Below are 16,765 nucleotides of genomic sequence, written 5' to 3'. Positions count from 1 at the left end.
AGTTTAAAACTGTACAGCGGTACCTCTACTTCGGAAACTAATTGGTTCTGGAAGAAATTTCTTAAGTAGAAAATTCTGTAAGTAGAGACGCGTTTTCCATGTAAATGCGATCCCACTTCTAAACCCCAACCTTAGCTTGAAACCCAACTTCTAAACCTTAACCCTAATTTAAAACCCTAATTCTTAACCCTAATCCTTGTTTGATACTCTACGTCTAAACCCTCAACCAGATTTTAGATCCTACTTGTTTCCCTAGTTTAAATCCTTCTAAACCCTAACTCTAGTTTGAAACCCAATCACTAGTTTGAAACCATAGTTTGTAGGGAGGGTAGTAATTAAAAAAAGACTCAACATTGGTCAGATTTTTTTTTCACCCATTTATTTTTGACAACACTTGGAACAAAAAAAAAAAAAAAAAAATTAAAACCCAACATGATGATGCGTTAGATCATCTTGTTGAAGTTGTCCATGGCTTCTTTGACTTTGTCCAGCTCCGTCTGAGTCTGTCGCAGCTGAAACACAAGAAGTAATAAGCGCTTGTTAGTGGCTAACACCTGAATGAGAAAAAAAAAAATAAAAAGATTTTTAAAGCCTTTATCTGTTGCGCCATCGTCACCTTTTCGGCATCCTGCTGCTGCACCTTGAGCGGCACCTTGTCCCTGTAGTCGCTGGTGGCCATCTTGTCGTGCAGCTTTCCCATCAGCTTGTCCAACTCGCCTTTCTTTGCACGCAGCTTGGACAACTCTTTGTCCACGTCGATTAGACCCTGACGACAACAAAAGATTCACTTTGGTGTCCAAAAAATGCAAACAACAACATGAGTTCATTTTATTCCCAAGTCTCGATTTGCTGTTCAATGGTTAGCGTGACACTTTTCCTCTTTGCCAAAAGGACGAAAAAAGAAAGAAAAAGAAAAAAAACACACACAGAAGTAAACATTTTCACGTGCGAGCACACAACACACAAACACTCGCTCTCTCACAAACGTCGTTCACGCCGTATGGCGATGTTAGCAGTGATCACCTTGATCATGAGGTTGACGGTGCATCGGTCGGAGGCGATGGCCACAGCGCAGCCCGCCGGCACAACCTGCCCGGCGCTCAGGGGGATGACGGCCTGACTGTAAGACAGAGTCTGGATCTGGACGCTGGACGTCTGCACCAGGGACACCGTGGCCGAGTCGGCGCACTGAAGGTAACCTAACACACAATTAACAAGATTGAAGAGCTTTTATTTAGTTGGGCTACGAATAATGTTGAGCCAACGCAACACGATTAAGGGCACATTTGTATAGAGCTTAATGCCATCTAGTGGTGAACTAATAGAATGCAATGACCTACGTTGGAATGTCGCAAGCAAAATGTTGATCGCCAAGTTTGTCTCCTTTGGGTCTTCGTAGCAGAAAGATGCCAGCGAGACATCCTACGTAATATAATTCTTCCCCTACAATTATATTTTAAAAAATGTACGTTGATGTGATAGAACATATTTTTTTGCGTTTTATTGAAATAGGTTTTTTTTTTGTTTGTTTTTTTAAAGGAATGAGCATCGAAAAAGTAAAGCATTCTACACATTGTCTCTTTAAGACACTTTGTACAATTCTATTTTTTTTTTTCCACTTACTCTATAACCACTTTTTATATTTGGCAAATACGGGGAGTGACGATAAGCTGAGCGGTATGGATGAAAAGTGTATCACGATATAATTATTTTCTATCGGTGGGTATTGGTAATTACTGATTTGTGTTTTCCCCTATTTAAAATATGAAAAACAATTACATTGATTCAAGCTGAATAAACCAAAAAAACCAATTAAATAAAACCATCCATAGGAAGAACACTATTCAAAATATCAGAAATGTAATTTAGCGATAACGGAAGCGCGTTGAAAACAACGATGAATTGACAGAGTGATGATGACGGAGGTTCGCTGTCGCAGCCCACCACAGCTGGTCAATTAAAAAAGACCAAGTAAACACATTTTTAAACATAATGTGCCCTGCTTATAATCATTTTTCAAAAAATGCTGTCTCTCTGCGGCCCGGTACCAAGTGAAAATGAAGCGGTCGTTTAGTTTCCCCGCCAAAATGCAATTCCTGTTCTCTGTCATCATTTACATATAATTCAATTTAGTGCACTTGACGGGGTTTGTCACTAAAAGCTTTTAGGTGCTTTTTCCAGAAGAGCTCCAACTGTCCTTTTTCGTACATTAAGACACTATCCTGCCCTTCTGACATGCACCGCAACGCCATTTTCCATATTGTCAAACCCGACACGTTAATATGCAGGCGTCCACTTACAGTCCGCTCTGGTCTTGGTCAGATTGTAGTCGGCCCTAAGCGAGCGGATGGTCTTGACCACGTTCATGACGAAGTCCATGTCGCGGTCCACCTCGTCGCTGTTCCAGCAGAACTGCCAACGGAAAATAAACAAGTCAAACGAACTTCCACCTCCTCACCAATTTGCGCGTGTGTGTGTGTGTGTGTGTGTGGAACTGATCCCCAGGTGAAAAATTCCACAAATTGCAGCTTTCAGGCATATTTCTCCCAAGTTGGTGCCAAAGCCCTGACTAACAGGGAAGCAATAATTGGTGTCAAAGAAGTAAGTTGAAGTGATACATCTCAACGAGAGACTAAAATCTTTGTATGTTGGGGAAGCACTATAAGACTGATATACTGTTCATATATACTGTTGAATTGTCTCAACTCATCAGTGCGGCACTAATTTAAGTCATTCTTCTCAGAGGATAAAGAAAATATGACTATTGTCATGATAGAGATGCTCGATTCTGAAAAAAATGATTATTTTGGTAATAAATGAAATTACGATTATTCAAACGAGCATTTCTTTTTTTGGTACAAAACAAGAAAATATTTAAATGACAAATGTAAATAAGTTCCTTTTGGAACAAACAAAATGTATAAAATTTGTTATATATACATATATATATATTTTTTTTTAAAGGTGTTTTTTATGATTATGCCAATTTTGTAATCATGGAGTGTAATAATTGTAAATGTAATTGAATTTTGGATTAATTGTAATCAATTAATTGTGTTGAAGGCATTACTGAAAGCGTTAAAGTAGTGGAATCTAGATGCTATTTTCAGCGTTAGCATTAGCAGACAAATAAATCGAAGCTATGTGCTTCTTTTCGATACACAACTGGGAGAGGCAATAAACAGCTTGAAGCTTCTTTTTTGAGTCCACTCAAGGCGCACGTTGGCCCCGCTCACCTCTTGGGCGTCGGGGTACGGCGTGACCGAGACGCTGGGGGCGTCGAGCTGAGGCCGTCGCCGCGGCAACCTCTGGTAGAGCTCCTCCGTGACGAAGGGCATGATGGGCGAGAGCAAGCGCAGGCCCACGTCCAAGCACGTGTAGAGGGTCTGTCTGCACACGCCGGCCTGTTTCTCGTCCCCCTCCTTGCTGAAGACGGGCTTCGCGCTCTCCTGCGCTAGCAAAAACGTGACGTCAGCGCGGCTGTTACCGTGAGGGAAAGGCTCAACGTCCGCACCAGGTAGACGTCGCAGAGCTCGTAGAGCCAGAAGTTGTAGATGGCGGTGGTGATGGCGGGGAAGTCGTACGCCTTGAAGCCGGCGTCGCACAGACAGACGGCGGCGCTCAGCCTGGACAGAATCCAGCGGTCGGTGACGCTCTCCTCGCCGCACATCTGCCACAAAGAGACGACAAGAGCACATCCATATTTTCGTTTCATTCTATTATGCTGTCCATGTGGTGATTCTTTAAGTGTGGTACCCGGGCGCCCTCTGGTGGTCTGTGAAAGAATCACTGTATAGTTCAGTTTCATTTCACTGTTTAGCACAATGCATCTGCAATATATTTTAACTTTTTTGGGGGAGTATTTTTTATTTTGCAATAGTTTTATTTTAATATTTAACTTACCAGTAAACAAATTTTAACTTTTTTTTTTTTTAATCAGAGATGCAAGTAAAGTATTCTAGATTTTTTTTTTTTTTTTGCACTTATTTCGAATCTGTCCTAAATTTTTCTCCAGCACATCAGTTTTTCATAATAATAATAAATGTAATATATAAACATTTATGATTTAAGGGTTAGGTTTAGCAACAGGTGGATTAAAAAAAAAAAAAATCATAGCTATAAATTACAACACATGGTAAAATACAACTAAAATCAATGTCAAAAACCTGATGCGTTAGACTTTTTTTTTTTGGTATATAAATCGGTGTCAAAAATACATTTAGGAACATAAAGCCATATCTAATTAAAATTTGCTGTTGACCAGTGTTATTTAATTGGATTACTAAGTGCAGCATGATTATTTTAATAATTAATCTTTCAATTATTTTGTTAATGAATCAGATGAAAAAAACGTTTTAATTTCCATCTCAAAAACAGGACATTGTTTCAAATTGACAGGGCAGAAAATGCACAAACATAAATGAATCAAGTTTTATTTTGATTGAACACAAAGATGAGCTGAAATCCCGAGCATTTGGACAATAATAATCAATTGGTTGTCGATTATTCGATTCATCTTTGCACCTCTAGAAGTCCCCTTTTTTTTTTTTGGGTGACGCCATGGTGACGAGGTCCGTATTCACAAATTAATTTGGACATGCTAAATGTCAGCCAGACTCACCTGGGCTTTCTCTGAGGGGACAAAATTGTCCCCCAGCGTCTTCATGGAAAACTTGACAGCGTTCCACAGCTTGTTGCAGAAGTGACGGTAGCCCAGGATGCGGTTGACGTCCAGGTTGATGTCCCTGCCTGAAACACACACACACACACACACACACACACACACACACACACACACACACACACACACACACACACACACACACACACACACCCACACACACACACACACACACCATGTGTTAACAAACGACTTGTGAATGCAATCAAAGGCTTACTTACTCCTAATATTTTAAAGACATGTCATAGTCCAACAAATGCAAAATCCAAATTGATTAAATTGGCAAATAGGAAGCAAAGCACACTTTAGCACCATTCGGTGTCCAAAGCGCTTCACAAAGCCTCACACTCACTAACGTGAAAACTATCGATTGATATGTAGAGTTTGCACTGGCACGTTTTGGCAGCCGCTTCTGGAATGAAAATTAATCCAGCCGTTTTCAGCCATCTCTGGGGGCGGCCATTTTGTCACTTCTGTGGACTGAAAATGACGTCGCAGCTGCTCAGGGCTCAGGTAACAACCAATCACGGCTGCTCTGTTTTTTGAAGCTGATCCGTGATTGGTCGTTAGCTGAGCCCTGAGTAGTTATGTCATTTTCAAATCGACAGAAGTGACAAAATGGCCGCCCCTAAGGTGGCTAAAAAGGAGTGGATTTTGCTGCTTAACTCATATTCCACAAACGCAATCTCAATCCGAATGCCTTGTTTCAAATAGTGGGCCTGCATAGAAAATATTCTCGAAAAAAATATGTTTGGGTTGACTTCATTTTAAGTAATTGTGAAGTGTAATCAGCAGCAGAATTTCTCCGATAAATGCAAATAGACTTGATTTGAATCGAGTCAGAAATCCACTGATCCGCTTTTCCCGGCTTAGCACCGTAGCCGCGTTTGCCTCGAATAAAAAGGCAAGATTTGCTGCAGTTTCCGTCCAAATGTTTGCTTCACCTTGGCTGGTGTATGCGCACAGGGCGAATCGGAGGGCGTCTGTGCCGCATTCCGGAATGCCGTTGGGGTAGTCTGACTTCTGGCCCTGCTTGGCTCGCTCCACCTCCACCGGGTCCAGGTTGCTGTACGTGAGCTGCGCATGCAGACCCTGTGAAGGCAGGTCGGGGGCGGGGCCGCGGGGGGGGGGTTGCAAAGAGGCGCTTAGCAACACAACAACCAGGCACGCAACAAGTGCAAGAAGTGCTCCAGTGCCCCCTGGTGGCCTGCTCCGTCACCACCAGTCCTCGAGGCTAGTAAGTCCATGACGGATGGCTTCAATAAAAGCTCTTTGGTTGCTTAATAACGCTTACGGAAGAAGTGGATGGCTCTCGAGGGAGCAGTGTGAGGAACTGAAGAATGTTTGTGTGTGTGTGTGTTACGCATCAGGGGGGGGGGGGGGGGGGAGATCAGGGCTCACCTCCAGGGAGATCCCGGTAATGACATCAAGAGGGTCGATGACATTGCCCAGAGATTTGCTCATCTTCCTTCCGTGAGCGTCCCTCACGACAGCGTGCAGATAAACCTGTGCACAGTTACATCACGAGTTGTCGTCGTCGTTGTTGCACTCAAGCTAACAAGTGTCACCCTTGAAAAGCACCCCCCCCCCCCCCCCCCCCCAGTCGAGTCGCGTGACGGTGACCCCGCCGACCTCTTTAAAGGGCAGCTTGCCAGTCAGTTTGAGGCCCATCATCACCATGCGAGCCACCCAGAAGAACAAGATGTCATGACCCGTCTCCAGCAAGGTGCCCGGGTAGAAAACGCTCAGGTCCGGAGTCTTTAAAAAGAGCAAATGCAGACGTGGAGAGGTTTTCAGTGGCACTTGGCATGACAGATTTCTTAAAAAAAAAAAAAAAAAAAAAAAACGGGAAATTTTTGTGCTGATTTACAGCTGTTGATATCATCACTTTCCTAAAATAATGGCCGGACCAAGAAACAACGGAACCAAATACGATATACATAACGTTTGTATTGTATTTTATGAATGGCAAGACAGGTCGGAAGAGCGTTTCATTGTTTTGCCTCTCATTATGAACAAAGATATATTTGTCATTAATAATGATGTTGGCGCGATTGGGAATTGTTGACGTGGGCAACTTAATAGTTTGTCAAAGGGCATTTCTTTTCTGCATGGGCTCAAAGGCAAGAAACTTTTTCTTTTTTTTCCCCCGTCGAGGCAACATGCGCGGACCGACGTGCTGCTGCGTCTGGTCAAAAGCAAAATATGTTGCCGTGCCCGCAAGTTTCTGCGTCCGTCCGGCAAAGGCGCCAGAGAAGAACGCCCTCGGCCTTTAAACAAAGGAAACGTGGAAATGTGGCGGCGCTTCGAATGGAAATTCAAATGACATTCGCAATGAGTTAGGTGGCTCAAATGACTCTTGAAGCTTGTTCCCGCTGTGCCGAGTTGTTGTTTGCACCTCATTAGGCCAGCCGAAGATGGAGAAGGGGAAAATGCCAGACGAGAACCAAGTGTCCAGAACGTCCTCGTCTGAAACGCAACGACAACTATTTGTGAATTATTAAAGGCACATTCATTCATCCCAAAAAATAATGTCCAAACTATGGACGACCTTGTCTGAGTGTCACTTTGTCAGGGGTCACATTGAAGCGCTTTGCCGCCTTCTCTCTGGCCTCGTCCACCGTTCTCCCGCTCACCCAGTAATGACCGTCCACGTCCTAGAAGGACACCGAAAGAAATCGTCACAATCGACAACGCTGCAAACGAAGTGACCATCGGGCGACGGGCATCTCGCCTCTCCCGGCTTCACCGCCGGGTCGTTGACGGTGATGAAGTAAGCGGGGATGCGGTGACCCCACCACAGCTGCCGGGAGATGCACCAATCCCTGGGAGGAAAATGGACTTTTAGATCGGTGAACAGCCCGGGCGGTCGTCGTGGCAACTAAACTAGCCGTAAAACAGGCAGGTCGTGTTAACTACTTACCTTATGTTGTCCATCCAGTTGAACCAGGTCTTGAGGTGGTGGTCGGGGATGATTTTCAGCCGTCCCTCTCGGACGGCGTCCGCGGCCTGCTTGCCCATGTCGGCGCACTTGACGTACCATTGCGGTTTCAAAAGGGGCTCCACGATGTCCTTGGAACGACTGCCAACACAAGCAAACAAACAAAAGCGATTGTAAAAACAAATGTAAAAACAAACTCAAAAATACGCAAAAAGACAAGCGCACACAAATTTGAAAACAAAAACAAAGGCAAAAAAGAACCAACAAAATCAACGACCACACAAAAACAAAAAAAAAAACCACACACGGGAGACACTTAAAAACAAAGAAACACAAACAGAAAGGGACAAAAAACAAAAATATAAAAACAGACAATTATACAAAAAAAAGCACGCACAAAACAAACGCAAAAAAGAACCAACAAAATCAACGACCACACAAGAACAAAAAAAACACACGGGAAACACTTCAAAACAAAGACAAACAGAAAGGAACAAAAAACAAAAATATAAAAACATACAATCCGAAAAAAAAAATAAAAAACACGCACAAAACAAACGCAAAAAAGAATCAACAAAATCAACGACTACACAAAAAAAAACAAAAAAAAAAACACACGGGAAACACTTCAAAACAAAGACAAACACAAACAGAAAGGGAAAAAAAAACAAAAATATAAAAACAGACAATTATTTTTTTTAAAAACACGCACAAAACAAACGCAAAAAAGAACCAACAAAATCAACGACTACACAAAAAAAAAAACACACGGGAAACACTTCAAAACAAAGACAAACAGAAAGGAACAAAAAACAAAAACATAAAAACAGACAATCCAAAAAAAAAAAAAAAAAAACACGCACAAAACATGCAAAAACTATCATAAAAAACACACACAGGAAACACTCAAAAAAAAAAAAAAGCACACAAACCAAAAGACAGGTGTGTATGAGAAGCCGAAGACCTCTCTCACCTGCAGACGGGCACCACCATGGGATTGTCTTTGACCTCTTTGAAGTCGCCCCTTCCCTTGAGCGCCTCCAACACGGCCTTCCTGGCCTCAAAGCGCTTCAGGCCCTACGCGGCAAACGAGCACAAAGCTAACGCTAGCCGCCCAAAGTGGCCGAGCGAGCGCACCGTCCGGGCGTCTTCCGGCGGGGAGCCTACCAGGAAGGGAGGGGGCACGTTAATGAGCAGGCCGTTCTCGTCCAGGATGTTGACGAAGGGCAGGCCGTGCCGCACCGCCACCTCGTAGTCGTTGTGGTCGTGAGCCGGCGTGATTTTCACAGCGCCTGAAGGCCAAATGTTGCACAAGTTTGATGTTTTGGCGCCCTTTCTGGAAACACCCTAACTATATCTCAAATTTGGAAAAAGTAGCACTTTGGCATCATCTTGTGGCTGGTCAATTACTAGTTGTTTTTTTTTTTGCTATTCTTGGTTCCTATCCTCTGCAATCAGAATGTAGAGATTTCGTCATTAGATATTAGCTCTTTGGGTTTATGTGTCATTTTCAGCAAAAATGTCACCCCACACACCAAATCAACTTCATTTGATCAAACAAAAATTTAATAGCATTGTCTCAATGTTGGAGCAATAAATCAATCTTAGTGTGTTAAATTTCTATAGTGGGATACACGCGTATCAATCGTCAGGACATATTTGAGCCTGTACTCCTCTTTTCCAATCAAAGTCGGCAAAGGCCCAAATTGTCTGATGTCTCTGAAAAATGATCCTGAACGATTATCCAGTGGTGCGGGAGTGATTTGTCGTCGCGCTTGTAAAACGGTTGGACTCGCAGTCGCAAATGCCGCAACATTTATGATCGCAAACCTCCTCGTGTGTGGCGTATGAGCTATAATGGACAAATCATCGGTTACCAAATTAATCAATTATCATTTGGGTAATCGACTGTTTCGAGACCTTGTTGAATTGATAATCGTCCAAATCCTTTCATTCATTTCGGCCTCTCGACAGTAAATACTCTGATTTCTGCAGTTCTACATGTCTGATTTTCCCCGTGGTGACTCCAAATTTGCAAACACCCGCTTTTGCTTTGGAAAACAATGATCGACGATGATTTTTGCCGATTATCAGACATGACCAAACTAGTGACTGAATGTTAGTGCATTTTCTGCACCGTCAATATGCCACAATGTGTTTTTTAATACATGAATAGAAAAACCCGGCTCTTACCTGTTCCAAAGCTCATGTCCACAAAGTCGTCAAAAACAACGGGCATCTTGCGGTCGCAAAAGGGATGCGACACCATCCTGCCCTTCAGGTGTCGGTACCTGGAGTCGTCGGGGTGCACGGCCACCGCCGTGTCGCCCAGCATGGTCTCGATACGAGTGGTGGCCACGATCACCTCCTCGTCTGACGACGGACCACCGGGACGGTCAACGTGTGAAACAACACCAGTTCATCTCGACAGGAATCGTTTTGCTCGGGTACCTGAGCCGTCCACTTTGTAGGCGAAGGACACCAAGACGCCGAACTCCACTTTGTCTTTGTAGCCTGGCACAGGCAGCAGCGTTCTGCCCGTCAGCTCCTTCTTGTCCACCTGCAACGCCAGCAGCGCTCTCATGCAGGCAAACAAACGCGAGCGGTCTTTGCCGCTGGAAACGTATCGCACTTAAGTGTTTCTATTTTCGATTTGCTTTCATTGTGTTAGTGGTGGGGACTTTTACGACAACATGTGACGCCATTTTCACATCTAAGTCATGATTACATATAAGTAGAGATGGAGCGATATGTTTTTTTTTTCAGGGCCGATACCGATTATTAGTAGTCATGGAGGCCGATAACCGATATTTGGAGCCGATGTTCATTTTTAGTTAAAAAAAAAAAAAAAGGAAACTATTGGCATGAAAAAAAAAAAAAATCAAACAAATTAAAACTCTTAACTTTGTTGAAATGCCTCTACGCGTGTTTGTTGAACATTTTTTCAGATTTGCATAATGTTGATGGTTTTTTTTTATTATACATTTTTGACAATATGCATCTTTGTTGTAAAATTCTAACAAAGTCCAGGGAGCTCCCAGGCTATTCAGCATGTCTTCAAAAGTTACAAGAAAACTGAAACAATTGCTCCCTAAAGTTTTCGACACTAAATAAAGTTCTCCAAAATTTCAAAATGACGTAAATGTTAAAATTTTACTTATCTTTGTTTTGATTTCAAACAAAACCAAACGGTGCAGAGTTTCCCAAGGTCAGTAGAATCTCTAATAAAGTGAACTGAAAATTTAAACAAATAGTTCCTTGAAGTTAACACAGTTTTAAGTCGATTTATTAACGGAGATCGCATTTTAAAAAAAGGCCGATACCGATATTCATCAAAACGCCGAATATCGGCCTGGCCGATAATCGGTCAATCCCTAATTCTAAGCATTTTATGTTGTCCCTCTGAGGTTTTCGGTTAGGAGTTTTGGAATTGCGAGGCCTGCCCCGAGCCAGTCCTTTTGCAGGCCAAGACTATTTTGCTCACTTTTTTTTGGAACGACTTTGACCCCAAGCGTGGTTGGCAACTGACCTCGATGTCCGAGATGGCCGAGTTGAGCGAGCAGGACCAGTTGACCAGCCTCTTGCTCCTGTAGATCACCCCCTCGTCGTGCATGCGGATGAAAGCCTCCTGCACCGCGTAGGAAAGTTTCTGGCGGGGGGCGGGGGGGGGCGGGGCAAATAAAAGAGGCGGTTGAGGAGGGCAATATGGCGGCTTTTGGTGTAATGAGTTGGGGGACGCTCACGGGGTCCATTGTGAAACATGCTCGGTCCCAGTCCAGAGAGGAGCCCAGCTTCTTCAGCTGGTGGTAGATGCGGTCTCCTTTTCTGTGGACGCAAATAGCGCAAATAAGACAAGCTCGAGTTTCTCCACGTTGAACGTCCCCCCCGCCGCCCACGCGCCGCTCACTCGTTCTTCCACTTCCACACTTCCTCGATGAACTTGTCCCGGCCCAGGTCGTGGCGGCTCATGCCCTTGTCCCTCATCAGCTTCTTCTCCACCACCACCTGGGTGGCGATGCCGGCGTGGTCGCAGCCCGGGTTCCACAGGGCGGTCTCGCCGCGCATTCTGTGCCTGGACGGCAGACGGGAAGCCGATCAACAACCGGCGTTTGCCCGCGTCGCTGCGGCCCGCCGGCGTGGCTACCATCTGGTCAGGCAATCCTGGATGGCGTTGGTGAGGGCGTGGCCCAGGTGGAGCGACCCGGTCACATTGGGTGGGGGGATGCACATCATGAAGACGCCTTTGGGGTTTGGATCGCTAATGCTTTGCCTCTGTTTGAAATGAGGACATCGGACACTTAGTGATGTGCTTATTTCATCATTTCGAAACGTATCTGCTGGAGATGGACCGATATGGGCCGATACCGATAATTAGTGGTCGGGGAGGCCGATAATTGATATTTGGAGCCGATATGAATTTTCACTAAAAAAGAAAATATTGGCATCAAAATCTAAAGGAAAATTTACTCAATTTTTGTTGTAACGTCTTTAAGCATGTTTATTGGACAATGTTTCAGGTTTGAGGAATGTCGATTTTTTTTTTTTAAATCATTATTACAAGACATTTTTGACAGTATACATCTGTTATAAAATTCTAACAAAAAGTTCAGGGAGCACCCGGGATTGTCAACATGTCTTAAAAAGGATCAATGAAAATTTAATAGCTCCATGTAATTTTCGACAGTCAATGACAATTTCAAAATGACAGAAATGGTAAACGTTCACATCTTTGTTTAGATTTCCACCCTTTTCAATGGATTTATCATCGGCCAGCAGAGTTTTAAAAAAGGCCGATGCCGATATTCGTCAACAAGCCAAACATCGGTGCCGATAATCGTCCCGCTTGATAATCGGTCTATCCCTCCTCTCTATTTACCCTCGATTTACCCAGCAGAGGGGACGAGGAAATTATTAGGTGGGCGACCTTCAACATCTTAACGTCTACGGACTGAAGGTTAAATTACTCGCCGTTTATTTCCAGAGTGTTAAAAAAAAAAAAAAAAAAAAAAAAGAGAAAGAATCACTTTCGACGATGTATTTATTACCAAGCCGCTACTTGAGCTCATGCAACGTGCTTACCCCGTATTCTGGCTTGAAAAATCCCTGCTTCTCCCACCAGGGGTACCAAGCGGCCTCCACATATTGAGGACTGTATGAGTCAGGGAGCGGACTGATGACATCTGAGAGCAGAAGGAACAGGTCGAAATATTCACTTGAGGCTAAAAAACGCCCGTCTCATTCTTCACGTCATACGGCTCCTCCTTGCTGGCGAGGTAAAAATGGAGGAACGTACACGACGGTCTCGCCTTGAGTCGAATTCATTCCGTGGCCGCGCACGCTCAACGTGAACGGAAATGCCATTCGTCCGTTGAAGCCCCACAAAAACATTTACGTAACACGTTTTTGATAAGTAAAATACGACCATGGCACTAGAAGGGCGGGTGCATTCTGAACTTTTTTGCCTTCATCCGTAGGAATGTGTTTAAAAAAAAATCACCTTTTTTCTCGCCAGCGGGTGTAGGAATGTTGTACGAGATGACCCCCAGCTCCTTCTTCTCAGGTTTGGCCTTTTTCTAAAAAGACAAAATTCAAAAGAGCAGACTAAATCACACCTTTGATTTCATTTAAATTGTTAGCGGACACATGCTGCCCGGGCCGTTTTTTAATCCGGCTCATCCAGAGTTCTACAATATTCCTTGCACTCGTTTTGCCGTTATTTTCCTGCCGCTCAGTACTAGGCGCGTATTTCACTTTGTTTCGTACATTTGTGCCACTGGGCACATGGTAAATATGTTCAGTGGGTATAGAAAAAAATAAAATATGAAAAGCAATTTTCCAGGGTTTTTATGAAACGATTGCACAATTATCGAGCGCATTTTAAAAGAATTTATTTTTTTTATTTTTTTTTTTTACAAATGACCTGGGCCAGCTGCCCGTTTTGGAAAAACATCAAATGTGTCCCACCCTGATCTCTCGCCTCCAAAGCGCGACCTAAGAAACGTTGTACCTCCGCGGCTGGCTGCGTCTTCTTCTTAGCCTCCATCTCCTTCTTCTGTTGGAACTTCTCCATCTTTTCCCTCTTCTTTGCCTCTTTCTTCAGCTGGGCTTCTGTCTTGGGTGGCCCTAAAATAGTCGGTCGGGCACGCCTACGTTTGCTCCCAAAACGACAATAACCAATGTGCAAAAAAAAAAAAACCTCTTTGCTGACCATCGAGTGTAGCTTCTGCCACGTCGGCATTGTTAGCAGCGGCTGTGGCCTCTGCGTTGGTCTCCACCGGCGCCATCTTCTCGCACAGCTTGACTTTTCCCAGCACCTTGATGAAGTGCGGCTGGTTGACGCAGGTGGTGAACCATCTGGTCACGTTGGTCAACGCTCCCCGGTCGGACGGCTCCAGAGCCTGGGCGGGTTACGGCAGATGGCAAACCGAGAGGTGCGGTGAGGATTGAGCGCAGCGCGGCGAGACGCGGCGATACGCACGTATTTGAAGGGGAGAAGAAGAGCCGAGGCCACGGCCATGTCGGCCAGGGTGACGCTGTCGCCCGCCAGGTACGTTCTCGGCTCCAGCATCTTATCCAGCGCCTTCAGGACGCGCAGCAGCTCAGCACGGGAGGTCTGCTGGAGCTGAAGCGGAACACTACGTGTCAAGAACACACTCGGGGGGGGACACCCACCCCCGCCAAAAAATAACTACACAGCGCCAATACTTTCCCAATACATCAGTTTCTGGCCTTACTCAACAAAGCTCCTCCCCTTACCTCAACATAGTTCCTTGGCACAAAGATGGCGCCAAAGCAATACTTTTGATTTTTTTTTTTCAAAAGGAGACACGGCTTTGTCCTGACTACAAAAATCGGAAAATTCAGCAGTATTCATGACTGGCCGATCACGATTATGCAGGGGAGCGCTGGAATACTTTTGAGTCAATTATTAGACACTAACAAATAACATTTTTGCCGTTATTCGTGTTTTTATACCAATTCACAAAGTTGCGACTGTTATTGATGCACTCGTCTGCATTGTTCATTTCCTGGAAAAGTATTGATGCACTTTGCTATAAAGGAAACATTTACACTGTTGAGGTTGCATTTTAGATTGCATTCAGTCTCTTGTTCCTGTTGAAACAAAATAGATGCGTGTTGTGCACTTTGTTATTCATTTGTTTAAACCGTCTTTGTTTTCATGCGTCTGATTGTCACTTTACGTACGACCCTATGCATGCGGCTACGGTAGCTTTTAAAGTGATCAAGAAATAAAGTTGAGTTAAGTCTTGGATACATACTAGAAGGGCTGGGAAAAAAAGTCGACTAAGTCTGATGGGTCAAACACTAAAATAGGTCGACACAAAATGTCAGCGGCATCACGTAACGGGAGCTATCCGATTACTCGAATAATCGATAGGATGATTAGCGATTGTGCATTTATGCGATTGAATAAAAAGATTTGACAGCCTGCACGAGATGAACGTCTCCCTTCACCTTCTTGTCCAGCGTCACGCCCATGAGGGGAAAGACGACGGCGCAGGACGGCGGGATGAGCTCGTTGTCGGCAAAGCTGAGCCACTGCCACACCTCGCTCTGCTGCTTTATCCCCGCGCCGGCCTTCTTCCCCTGCACGGCCAGGTACCAGGCAACGGCGTTGGCCCCGCTCAACACGGCGCCGCCGTCGCCCGCACCCAGCACCAAAGCGGGAGTGGAGCGCACGCGGAGCGCGGCGGGGGGGTTGTCAGTGACGGTCTTGACGCCAGAGGACGGCCACGCCTCGGCGGCGAGGAGAGCCAGGAGACTCCGGAAGTCATCGGGATGGGGGGACACATATAGAGTGGCCATCCCTGATGGAGACACGCAACCAAATATTAAGAGCGCTAAAACCGACACTGGTGAACAGTCATTCGGGATTATTTTCTAACATCATCTTGTCACCCTAATACGTAGACAAAACGTTGGAACAGACCAGTCAAAGCAACATAGAGTGAACCCTCGTTTACCGTGGGAGGTGTGTTCCAGATATTCAAATTTATTCTTTTAAGTTTTTTAGGTATTACATTTTTCTTTTGGTGTTTAAATTTCAACCATTTTCTTTTCATTTTGGTATATATGTACTGTATACCTACAGTAAATGCGACATATGAACATGGCTAAATTTAACACGGACACTATTTGTATGTTAGTAAGCATACATTTACATGAAATGCGGACAATTCATGTGCGCCAATTGACATTTGCGATCATCGCACATGAAGTATAACTACTGCTTTTCGGGGGGGGGGGGGGGGTATCATCGGTAATAGTGACCACACATTTAATTAATAACAGTTTTTTTTCAGTATCCCCATTTTAAAAGACCAATACTTTGATGTCCTATGTCTCTCAGTACAGCTTTGAGATTGAAAAACTATAGTGCTTCATTTGCCCAAGTTCAGCTTCAACCTAAGCAATTAGCATGCGCGGTAATTGCAGAGCTTATAAATATAAACAGACTTTCAACACTCCAATTTATTTATATGGACAAATAAGAGCGTTCAATGAACCTTTTGTGCATGGTTTGGGAATAGGGGGTGAAGCCGTAGTACGTGGTACATAGTTTGCATGTCGAAAGATATTTCAACTCGGAACCTCGCTGTGAGGTAGACTTGCCAACGCAACCACTAAGCCCCACTTACACATTGGGACTTTTTCTAAAGTCATTGTCGTACTGTATGAAGATCCGAATATTTGAATGCATTGCAAATTACGCACAATACGTAACGAGTGTCCATTGCGTGTGTTTTATTGAAGTTGAATTCCAAACGGACTAGTAGCGAGATAGTGATCCGATTGGGTTTGATTGTCACCACCTGTCAAAAGCTGACTCAAGTCAAAGCTAAGTAAGCTTTCGCTTTAAAACAAAGTCGAACAGGAGTTTTAGGTGCTTAATTCGCGATGTAAGACGTTGGTTGAAAGTGTTTCCGTGCATACTCTACGTATGTCCACATGTATGTTGCTCCTACCTTTGAAAGAAAAAACGAAAGACGTAGGCCGGTCAGAATGCTGCTCGCTGCATGAGGTCTCTCACGCCACACTCGGCAAATCTGATGCAATGAGACAACACTTCCGGGTTTCTACACCACTTCCGTCCCAGCACGGAAGTCCCCAAATAAAAGGCG

The 16,765-nt window shown here is 44.3% G+C and overlaps 1 protein-coding gene across 1 annotated transcript; it reads right to left on the bottom strand.

The window, feature by feature from the left end:
- Positions 1-356: 356 nt before the first annotated feature.
- On the bottom strand, positions 357-16,744 carry vars1 (valyl-tRNA synthetase 1). Its single transcript, XM_086037805.1, has 29 exons — positions 16,610-16,744; positions 15,099-15,451; positions 14,101-14,244; positions 13,831-14,020; positions 13,630-13,745; positions 13,120-13,195; positions 12,702-12,802; positions 11,767-11,894; positions 11,530-11,694; positions 11,366-11,447; positions 11,152-11,271; positions 10,074-10,182; positions 9,816-9,995; positions 8,790-8,914; positions 8,596-8,699; positions 7,605-7,763; positions 7,416-7,506; positions 7,233-7,338; positions 7,080-7,150; positions 6,314-6,439; positions 6,083-6,187; positions 5,626-5,773; positions 4,622-4,749; positions 3,515-3,670; positions 3,237-3,449; positions 2,301-2,412; positions 1,024-1,199; positions 617-766; positions 357-512 (listed from the first exon to the last, which is right to left on the bottom strand). The coding sequence occupies exons 2-29, from the start codon at positions 15,447-15,449 to the stop codon at positions 444-446; spliced, it is 3,801 nt and encodes a 1,266-aa protein (XP_085893931.1). The 5' UTR covers positions 15,450-15,451; positions 16,610-16,744; the 3' UTR covers positions 357-443.
- Positions 16,745-16,765: the final 21 nt, after the last annotated feature.

Source organism: Filicampus tigris, chromosome 8 (genome assembly GCF_054856515.1).
Source record: "Filicampus tigris isolate MCC_2025a chromosome 8, RoL_Ftig_1.0, whole genome shotgun sequence".
In the NCBI taxonomy this organism is placed as follows: Eukaryota; Metazoa; Chordata; class Actinopteri; order Syngnathiformes; family Syngnathidae; genus Filicampus; species Filicampus tigris.
Note: the sequence above shows the minus strand (reverse complement) of the source record. Positions and strands in the feature narration are given on the sequence as shown.